The sequence below is a fragment of the Buceros rhinoceros genome, unplaced genomic scaffold, assembly GCF_000710305.1.
Source record: "Buceros rhinoceros silvestris isolate BGI_N320 unplaced genomic scaffold, ASM71030v1 scaffold16154, whole genome shotgun sequence".
Taxonomy (NCBI): Eukaryota; Metazoa; Chordata; class Aves; order Bucerotiformes; family Bucerotidae; genus Buceros; species Buceros rhinoceros.
In genome coordinates this window covers 1-11,212 of record NW_010408974.1, presented here as the reverse complement: position 1 = coordinate 11,212, position 11,212 = coordinate 1, and the positions used below count along the sequence as shown (strand labels likewise).

At 42.3% G+C, this 11,212-nt stretch overlaps 1 protein-coding gene across 1 annotated transcript; it reads left to right on the top strand.

Annotated features, from left to right (window-relative positions):
• Positions 1-1,214: 1,214 nt before the first annotated feature.
• Positions 1,215-10,220, top strand: LOC104487885 (lysosomal acid lipase/cholesteryl ester hydrolase-like; the record flags this gene model as incomplete). Its single annotated transcript, XM_010135076.1, has 8 exons — positions 1,215-1,329; positions 2,436-2,634; positions 3,256-3,365; positions 4,669-4,805; positions 5,348-5,488; positions 6,939-7,010; positions 8,880-8,948; positions 9,987-10,220. Coding segments are annotated over 8 exons (1,077 nt in total), but the record flags the coding sequence as incomplete, so codon positions are not given.
• Positions 10,221-11,212: the final 992 nt, after the last annotated feature.

Genomic DNA, 11,212 nt, shown 5'->3' with positions numbered 1-11,212 from the left:
ATTTCCCATTTTTGCAGCCCACCTTTTCCAGAACTTCTGTGTTAGTGCCACCGCTGCAACAAAGGCCAGCTCTGATTGTGCCAGGGAGAGTTGGGACTTTTGCACATTGCATGAGGAGAAACACATAGTACTGCAACAGAGAGTGACAGCTGCTACTTTTCCCAGAACCTCCCGAGGGGCACTGAGGATCAAGGCTACTGAATTTTGACCTCAACAACAAATAGTCCTGGCCTCTGGCCAGAGCACAGACTAGACGTCCCAGTCCACATAAACTGAACAACAGACTTTCACTGCCTGCATTTAGTGTGAACCCCAACAGATATGTGATGAACACAAGGTTGGGCCACGCCTCACGACACTTGTTTGCAGTCACCTTTCTCAACACGTGTTGATATTTTTGGCTATTGCACAAAGAAGACAAGAGTATGAACCTGGCAAGAGGACGAAGATCCCTCCAGCACTATGACGGAGAGCACCAGCCTAGAAGAAAATTTCATGTTCCTATGCAAGAAGTCTGAGCTGCCAAAGAGAAGTATTGCTTTGCAGTGGATGCAAAGTTTCTGGTCTCTACTTTCTGGTTTCCAGTATCACAGGCAACAAAGTCCTCCCCTTCTGTAACAATCTGTTTGCTCGGTATAGTGTCAAGGAGATTGAACCCCTTCTTCAAACTGCAGCATCTCATGACACAAAGTAATCCAAGACTTGGACTGAATCACCAAAGATTTCCTCACAGTACATGCAAAATCAGGTGTAAGTGGTCTCATGAGTTCTTTAGTGACAAGAACTACACCCTTGTTTGCCTTGCCTACATGGCTTGCCTAATCACACGTTGGCAAGAAAGGATTCATTATGAATCAAAACCCACAGCTTTTGGTATTGTCTTATACAGATACTGCTACGTATTTAATCTGTAGAAAGGTATGGTCTTCCCAAACATGTCAAACTATCTCCCAAAAGGTTAGTCACTCGGTGCTCTTCTGCTTTGTCCCAAAATATGGGGTCAAATACCACATAACTACCACCTCCTCAGGTCTGAAGAAGGCTTTGATGCATTTTGTTACACGATCTGTAATATTTACTCTCAGCCATGGTCCCTGTGGCCAGGAGCCTTGTACTACCGTGACAGAACAGCCCACATCCACACCGCTCAACCTGGTTACCCTCCAGAACAGGACAACTTGCATGTTAACAAACTCTTCTTTGGCTTCCCGCAGAGTGAAATTATCAGATTTCACGGATTTCCCAGTGAGGAATATCAAGTTACCACGGAGGATGGATACATTCTTGGTGTTTTCAGAATTCCTTCTGGAAGAAACAGACAGAATGCAGGTGCGACATAGTCACAGGACATAAGGAAGGTTTGAGAGCCAGCTCTTTCCTGCTGGAAGAAACAGACAGAATGCAGGTGCGACATAGTCACAGGACATAAGGAAGGTTTGAGAGCCAGCTCTTACGTGGGTCCCCATCTTTCCCCTTTGTACATGCAATGGCATGTTCCACACCTTTCCACCTCAGCAAGAGCACCTGGTCAGCAATGTGGCCTGAATTCTCATCCCATACAAAGTCCACACATTCACTGTCTCTGTCTTTATTTCACACTTTTCTAATGATTTTGTCATATCCCAGTTTTATTCCCCAACATGGGCTAGGGGAGGGTTTGGTAGAGTTGATTTCGGGAGGTTTTGCATTAACAACCTAAGTAATATGTATTTAAAGTAGAAGCCTGACAGCACAGTCTTTCAGGTTGGGCATATGAATATCAATGCCCAGCCTTCCGAAGGACAGAGATATTCTTAAGAAATGTGCTAAGAAATCAGGTCACCAATGAAGAACAAGTGCATTTAATTTGTTTAATCATATTTTCTGAATGGGGTAAAAAAAATTTAGCTGGAATTTGGGGTACTCTAGATGCTGCTGCTTTGCTTATTACTCTTTGTTAGAATTATAGAATAATTTATTTTGGATGCCTCCTCCTATTTGGACCTCCTCCTTTGGAGATCATCTGGACCAACCACACTCTCAAAGTAAGGTTAACCAAAATTAGATGAGGAGCCTCTCAGCCCTGCTTCGTTACTGAATAGACCTAAGGGTAGATACAGTTCTTTAATGAATTTTTCTTTGTCTTCCGTACACTGTTATGTCTTCAGTAGATTTCGGGTGTGGGTAGATGGTTTCACTAAAGGTGGGGCAGGCTTCATCATCAAATTCTTTATTTGCCAGCCTTTTCATGAAATGGCTATGAAATGTCATGAAACAGTTCCTGCCTGCATGGAACAAGTCCGTCAAATTTCTCAGACCAAGTTCTATGCATAGTTCTAATGGGAGCTTCCTGAAGAAGGAAAGATTTAAAATCTCTCACAAACCCAACTTTGCACCCTGATCCTAAATACACATTAATTACTGCTCCAATATAAGAATACTTTCATCTTTTCCAGGGCAAAAGCCTGTAGTCTTTCTACAGCATGCTTTTCTAGGAGATGCTACCCACTGGATTTCTAACCTGCCCAACAACAGCTTGGGCTTCCTCCTCGCAGATGCTGGCTATGATGTCTGGATGGGAAACAGCAGAGGGAACACCTGGTCTTTAAAACACAAGACCCTTAAACCCAGCCAGAAAGAGTTCTGGCAGTTCAGGTACTCTGTAGAGAATTACTCAAGATGGAAACTCTGAGGGGACTAGATAGCTTCAGTCTGATGCTTTTTACTTAAACCAGCATCAGTACAGGCTTTACACCAACCAAGGAGAGTAAAGAACCAGATGAAGAAGGATGCTCACTACTACTCAGAGTTGGGACCGTTGTCTGAAGAGATTTCAGGCACTGGGAATTGAAATGGAATGCTGAGGAAAAGGGAGACAGTACTGTGAGAGGGAGAGAAAGAACCTCAGCTGGAACAGGCTGAGCAGGATAGTCTAGAAATCTCTGATCTATCACAGCTGAATTCAGCCAAGAGAGAACTGTGTTTTGTAGCCCATGCTAATGAAAGCACTCATTAAATTCAGATCCCCAAGAGCCTCAGCTAACAGACAAAACTGGCACCTCCTTTGCAGAGAGCCCAAGGCATCAGGCAGCCTGGCACTACAGCTGTGTCCCTCTACTCCCTTCCCCAGCTCAAGCAAGAATGCAGACAAAGAGGACAACATCATTTTCCAGTGTTTTTCAGTTCATTGCCTGGTGCAATGAACAAAACTGACATCAGTAACTCATGCTGTGATAGCTGAATTATCTGCCAGCTCTTTGTGTTCCTTCCCTGTAGCATTGATGAAATGGGTAAATACGATATTCCAGCAGAGCTGTACTTCATCATGAATAAAACCGGACAGAAGGACGTATACTATATTGGTCACTCCGAAGGCACAACAATAGGTAATGTCAGGATGCACAGTTCACAACCATTCATGTTCCTATCCGGTCAGGAGGTAAAGTCTCCCCATTGATTCAGTTGTTTTTCTTGTTTGTGGAGAGCTAACAAACTTAGAAGTGACTTATGAGTTGAGATTTGGAAAATATATAAAACTTTTTTAAAAACAGCTTTGGTTACCCTTAATAAGCAAAGAAACCTAATAGCCGAACAAAATGTAGTTCAACCTTTTAAATGAATTAGAGACGTAAGAGTGGTTATTCACTGAGTACTTCAGGAACTGGCACTGAATATTTTCCTTAAATTCTCAGCAAGAGCGATTTTCATTAAGTTCATCTTTTGTATTGACGTACAGCTGTTTTTCTTGAGAACAGGAAGGAAAAAAGATAAAACAGCGCATATAATATGTAATTTTAAATAACAGAAGACAAGGAAAAAGAACCTCAATGTTACTACATTATGCAACTTAATGACACTCTTATAATTTAAAGCATAGCTCGTGAGTGGCTACCGCTGGTCACATCACTGTTTGAAAATACATTGCCAGAGTCTGAAAATTAAGACAGAAAATCATTAATAACTTATTTTCTCTTAGTGCCAGGCTTTAGCATTTACTCATTTCATGGCCTCTGAACACAACTAACTTTTATCTTCATCCGAAAGTTCATGATGTTCGTGGATCTATGAATAGACATTGACTAGAAATGAACAACTGCCAGTTCATTAAACAACCCAGAAAAAAAGAGAAGGAAATGTGGGAAAATCATATATTGTCACAGCTCCTGACCCTTTCTTTCTTTTCCCCTCATACAAGTATCTTAGACCCTAATGACAAAACAAACTAGCCATCTAGGCTTTCAGCAGCTGCCTTTGATGCGAACAGTCAGTTGAAAACACTCAAAGCTCCCAGTATTCAGTTAATTATTCTACAGTTTCATGGAAGCATAAATACATAGACCTTTAGAGACTATAATCTGAAAAACTTGTTTTTCATAGGAGTTTTTTGAACTTTCAAGGGAACTGATTTTGTGATTAAAACCTCATTGACATGTTGCCTATAAAAACTGTTCCGATAAAGGCGATAACCAGACATGCTCTAAACCTCAGAATTAACATTGCCTCAAAAATAAAATTAATTTCAGGATTTAGCATCAACATTTGACTTAGGTAAAACATGCAGCACAGACATACGTGGCAACAGGCAAACCCGGTCTCACTTCTTGTTTGCTACCTACTGCTTATTTATTTCTTTGTTTTGTCAGTGGAAGACATCTCCACTAACTCAGGCTGTCGCTTCTGGTTTTGCAGGCTTCATAGCATTTTCTACATACCCTGAACTGGCAAAACGGGTGAAAATATTCTGTGCTCTGGGCCCAGTAAGCACATGCCCACATGCTACAAGCCCTCTGGTTAAGATAGCAAAAATTCCTGAACCACTGATAAAGGTATGTAATTTTTCCTTCTCAGAGACCCAATGCCTGTTTTACCTTCACAGGGTTCATCCAACCTGAGACAAAGTGTTCCGAAACAGGTGACATGTTGATGCTGAGCTTGGGATAAATCAAGCACTCATGAAAAATCTGTTTCCAAACTCTGTGGGGAAAATGCGAAGTAGGAGACTTGTGAAATTCTGCCTCATCATAGGAGTCTTACTGTTAACTAGTATTTTGCTGGCGTCGTGTGGGAGGAACTAAGCTAGAGCTGCAATAACAGCTATGACGATCTCTGTGACTTCAGAAATGAGTGAGCATTGAGGTCACTGCTCTCAAAATGAAAGGATGGCTTCCTCCAGGACTGATGGCAGTAATATGAAGAAGGGAGGATGCATGATGCACTATGGGGAAGTGTTTTAAGGGGTACTGGGTGGGCAAGCTGTTTCAGCAATCTTTGAATACTGAATTTGGAGGCTAGGCTATTAGCAACAGTTTCCTGCATTAAATGCTCCTATAACAAGTAAAAAAAGTGTTGTGCTTTTCCCTTCCCTCAGTTAGTACTTGGCTGCAAAGGAGCCATGCACCAGATTGAATTTCTGAAAGGACCTGTGACACAGTTATGTGCAAACCTGGATAAGTTTTGTGGCCACGTGATCTGTTACATAGCTGGAGGCAGCATAAAAAATCTGGATACAGTAAGTATATGCAAGAACACCTCCTCAAAGTAAAACCAAAATGGTTTTGGATGTTACATTGGTGCACTCTATTCTTATCTAGTAACTGTCACACAGGTAAGCCTACATAAACCACAAGGCCGTTCTCAGCAGACCAAGGGAATGCGGGATATTTTGTGGTGTGAACAGTGCCAAACAGGATTAGAGCTAATGATGGATGGGACCAGCAACTAGGCACATACCAGTTCCAGAAGGAAAGGACTGAATTCAGTCTGGAGCTATATTGCACACACCAACAGATATGCCCTCTTCTGGTGCTAAGCTGACCAGATTATGGTCATACACAGATGCTTTTTAAAAGGAGCCAATGGATCTTGGAGTCAGACTTCTTCTTGGCAATGAAGTTCCCAGTTTCATTCATTAGCATACACAGACCAAGGTCCTTTTGAACACTGGAATAATTAAAAGACACGGAAAAGCTTCTTTTCTCGTCCCACTTTTCAAACTACTTGCACCAGAACTTGGTCCCAAAGAACTACTGCAAGGGACATGTTCGTGTGTTTGTTATCCTGTCAAGAGTTAGAACTGGGACCAATAGCTCAACCCACAACATGAAGAGCTACAGAAAGTCCTTGCACTGTGCCCGAGGAGTTTCACACACCTACAGTGGGATTCACAAAGACTAGTGCATCAGTCAGAGGGGATGGGAAGTAAAGGGAAGTTGTCCTTATGCTTGTCAACATATGGATGCTGTAGTGTGTCTTTTGTCCCCTTTACAGTGGCCAAAGTATGCAGAAGCTGACCTGTGTTATGTTTATGACTGCAATACCCTAAAGACTGAGGCCCATTTCTCTCCATCTATAACCACTTGTAAAAGCACATATTGGAAAGCAGTCAGAATCAAAGGTTCAATGTAAAAGCAATTACAGACAGAGCAGCTCTTATGAATTGCAGAGCTAAACCATTAAGGACCTTTCCTGACATGGGTTGTGTCACTATTGTTGTCAGGGTAAGATAACAGGGAAAAGGAATTGGAACAGCTTCTTAACAGAACTATAAAAATACAAACAGGAGAAAAAGCAATCTGTTTTGTAAGCTGGCTTCTTAAGCACTATGAGTAAAGAGGAAAACAAATACTCAATGAGTTATGCATGCATGAGGTTCTAGTAAGAGGGGAATAATCTTCTTTAAAAGGACTGGAAGTTTTTTCCCTACTGTTGCTGAACCACAGGATCCCACAGTAATACTGTCTGCATGGAACAGTCTTGCTTTCATGGAGAAAGTGTGCAGATGCATACTGTTAACCAGCTATTCCCAAGTCTGCTTCTCAGTTTTCTGTCTGATATTTGGAGGATATCCTATTTAGAATAGGGGTTTAACACAGCAGCCATTCGTTGCTCAGGTCCTTCACCATTTTATTCTGTCGCAGCACTGCATCACTGCCTTTATAACCCTTCTGCTTTCTCTCCAGAGTCGAATAGATACATATGTAGGACATTCACCTGCTGGCACATCAGTAAAGAACATTATTCACTGGCATCAGGTATAACTGCGGACTGACAAATAAACAGACTCTTACTACTGTTTTTTATGCCACCAACAGCCCACAGGGAAGTCCAGAGGCAGAGGATCTGGGGAACTGCCCATCACATCTTCTCACCTGCTGCTGTGAGCACCTATCACATCGCCTGAACTGACCCTTTGGTATCAGGGTCTGAGATCTCTCCAGGGCACATCAGGCCTCTGTGCCTGTTGGGCTCGGATGTCTTCCAGCCTTCATCTTCATTTACAAAGATGTTTGCCTCGAAAGCTGCAGAAGGGAACACGAGCGCGGTCTAGTGGTAACTTGAGCAGCCAGGGGATGAGTCAGACAAAGAAGTGATGCAGATTAAAGCTTTTCTCCCAGAGGTTTAACTGTAGTCTGGATCACCTCCCAAAGCCAGTTAACTGCACAAATGCTTCTGCAGGCACAAGCAGCAAGTGGGGAACTGCCTTATACTATCACAGAACATGACAAGAAACATTGCTCTACAGGGATGTTCCCAACAGCTATTTTATTCCAAAACTCTTTTAGTCACTCTTGCCACTGTCCAGGTCCTGGATTCTGGTTCTTTAAAAGAGGGTTTCTACTTATGCACTGGCAGATCTGAGCTTGCTCTGCTCATGGTCTGAATCAGACAATGGGCTGAATCAGGGCAAGACAGCTCCAGCTGGTAGCTCCAGCTCCAGGTACACCTGCTAAGCCAGGATGTATCTACACACATCCTATAGCCAGACCCTCCACTTCTGCAAACACTTAATATGGTCTAGAACACATGTCTGCTCCTGAGAATACCCGTGGCAAAAATTCTCTGCAGTCAGTCCCTCAGGATATACCTATCCAGAGCAGGAAATGGGGACAAACCATTGACAACCAGGGCTTTTACAGCCTGTTTTGCCAACCGCTGACAGAGTCAAGCAGATGCAAAGCAAATACAGGTACTGCGGGATTGGACGAAATAGCAAAGGCAGTATGTCGTCAGATTTCTAGCATATTCCTAGCTATTTAAAGCCTAGAAGTCAAGGTTTTCTAATCTGACAGACCCTGACTCTCTCTCAGCCTGTATTACATACAACCACTCACAAGTGAAATGACTCATCAGGTTTGTGCAAAAAAAAAAAAAAAAAAAAAAAAAAAAAAAAAAACCCCCCCCCAAAAAAAAAAAAAAAAAACAAAAAAGGGTGTTAATGGTTTTGGCAAAAAAAAAAAAAAAAAAAGACAAAAAAAACCCCTCTCCAAACAACAAAAATTAAAACCAAACAAGTGTGTACTTAACTCTTCGCTCAACAGTCGTGCAGGGCATATACCATGTCTTTCAGACAACACAGATTCAAGAAGGCTAATGTCTTGTGTCTAAAGTTCCACCTCAAAACTGCTGTCAGAGCACAACCATATATAGCCAAACTCTTGCTAAGTACAAAGCCTTTGGAAATGTCACCACTGCTGTGAACAGACCCGACAAAACTGACACACAGAAGACAAATGTGTAGGGAGAGATCTTATATTATACCAGACTAATAATAGCTTTAGCAAGTTCTAGATATTTGGGTCCTCTTTATATATGACAACTGAACCCAACTCTGCGTCATGAACAACAACCTCAACTTTAGCTAACTAAGATAGTCAAGCAAAATTTTAATGACAAAACATACCAAGGGTGATGGTAGAGGATCAGGAGAGAAAGTTAAGAAAAGGAAAAGCGATGAGGCCACCCACCCTATGATCCACCCTGAAAGCCTGCAACCAGAGGAGTGGGTGGAAGTAACTCACAGTCCACTGCCTGAGCCTCAGCTTCAATCACAGGCAGGAAAACGCCTCCTGTCCTCTGCTTCTTGGTCTCTCACACTTACATTTTATCTGTTCTTTTAACAGCTAGCATACACAGATCGATTTCAAGCTTATGACTATGGTTCTAAGGAAAACATGAAGAAATACAACCAGGTAAGGCAATATGAGAACTCAACCTTGGGTCCTGGCAAAACTAGGCAGAAAAACTTAGATTTTAGCACCTTGAGTGCTACAGAAAGAGGGAGAGAGTTGTCTGAAATAATGTTTCACCTAAATCTAATATTCATAAGTGTAAAAGTCTGTTCACAGACAAGGCATAGAGAGTTTCTTACAGAGAAGACACGGATAGTTCCTTGCCGTCAGCTAATAGAAGTTCGTTTTGCCTCCCCTGCTGATGCAGGTATGTCTCCAACGACATGTCATTTTCCCTGCCATTCCCAAAAGGGCAAAAGACACATCCAAGCCCTAGGAGTGGATGAGTATGGAGCTCTTAATTTCCTCAAAACCCCTCAAGGTCTGCCTTTAAGTTAAGGGAGGAAATTTAATCACTGTAGGGTGACTATTCCAATCAGCTAACTATCATTTTACTTTTAACCAGCACATTTGACTTGCAGTGTCCTCTGCTGTACTAGAGTAAGCTGCTTTTCCCTGTAGACAGAAAGGCTCCAAAGATAAAAGCAGTCACTTCTACACATGCACACTCAGATTTTTTCTATAGTGAAATTATAAATTGTAAAAATGTTTCCTTGATGCTGAAGTCCCAAGCATAATAACTAAGACCAACAGTTGAACTCCATGCCCCAAGAAAACTTAAAGATATTCCCACGCTAAATATGCATATGAATAACAGCCACAGTCCTTGCCTCATGAACACAGACACTCCTCTTTCCATAGAGGAGCGACACACACATGAACACAGACACTCCTCTTTCCACCTCTGAAGGACGCAGATAGGTGTCAAACTGCAGGACAACTCGGAGCCGCGTAGTAAGGAAACACAGGAATAGGATGCATCGTGCCTCTTCACCACCATCAGGGTTAGGGAAACACACACCAAGAGGGTGACTTTCATCCTTCCTGTTCTACTGTAGAGAGCACCGAAGGCAAAGAGAGGTGCTTGCACAGAATCCTTGCTCTAAACACAACTTTGGCTACAGCAGCATTCACCTATGTCTCCTCCCTCTCTTACAGTCTACTCCTCCTGCCTACAACATAGAGAAGATAAACACACCAACTGCTGTTTGGAGTGCTGGACGTGACAAATTTGCAGATCCAAAAGACATGGCAAGGCTGCTTCCTCGGATTACTAATCTCATTTACCATGAGCATTTTCCTGCTTGGGGACACCTTGATTTCATCTGGGGCCTTGATGCCCCTGAGAAAATGTATGGGAAAATCATTGAACTAATAACAAAATATGTTTGAAACCTCATGCAGTGTGTTGATTCACTCAGTAAAACCCTCTAAATTTTCTATTTGGCAATAAGGGGGAAGAGGTAAACACACAGACACACTTAATGGACACTGGCATAGGTATTTATCTGCTCTAGTCTGCTTCTCGCATTCCTCGTAGCCTGAGGTGTTAGTGTGGTTGCTCTCTTCCTGAGAATTTTGAGGTGTATAGGAATGAAAGCTGAAAACATGAATATATTTGGGCACACATTGCAGGTATCATTAATTTGGACAGCTTTTATTTTTACAGGGCTGATTTTCCACAACCTAAACTCTGTTGTTCTCAGGTATATATTACATACCCCACAGAAGCATTCCTGTGCTCATTTTCTGATTTACTATGAAAACCCAAAAGTGGGATTTGCTCATTTCTCTGTTGAAGTACAACTGACATTCGTTTACATTAAACCATTTATCCACTTGACAGAGACCTTGGCTTTTTGGTTTTTTTTTTCTTTTTCCTGCCTTACATTTACATACAGTGTGAACACAACCAAGAGATCTTCAGACTCAGGAAACTGAGCAGGCAATAGACAGTTTCTAAACATCAAGGAATTCAATCTCAGAAAAACCCATAGAAAACTCTTCTTCCCTCCATGTGTGGGAAAATAACTAGTTATGGGGAGGTGAGGTGAAACACTGTTTCCCAGATTGTTAACTTTTGCCTTGACACAAAAGAAGCCATGAAATGGCTGTGAAGCAGTTTGCTGATCCCACGGATGGAATGTGGTCACAATGGCTAAGGCCTGCTGCAGCCAGGTGCAACGTACCGTAACACGGAATGGGGACTGGAGTGATGTGGAGGCAACACGGTCTGTCCCTGCTCCTGCAGGTAACAATGGGCTGCTATAATCTACCACAATGGGCCGCTATAGCCTACCACAATGGCTGCTATCAAGAAAGATGCATCACTACTGCCATGCCAACAAAAATGGTGGAATCCTGTCCTCAAGGTGAACTTTGCT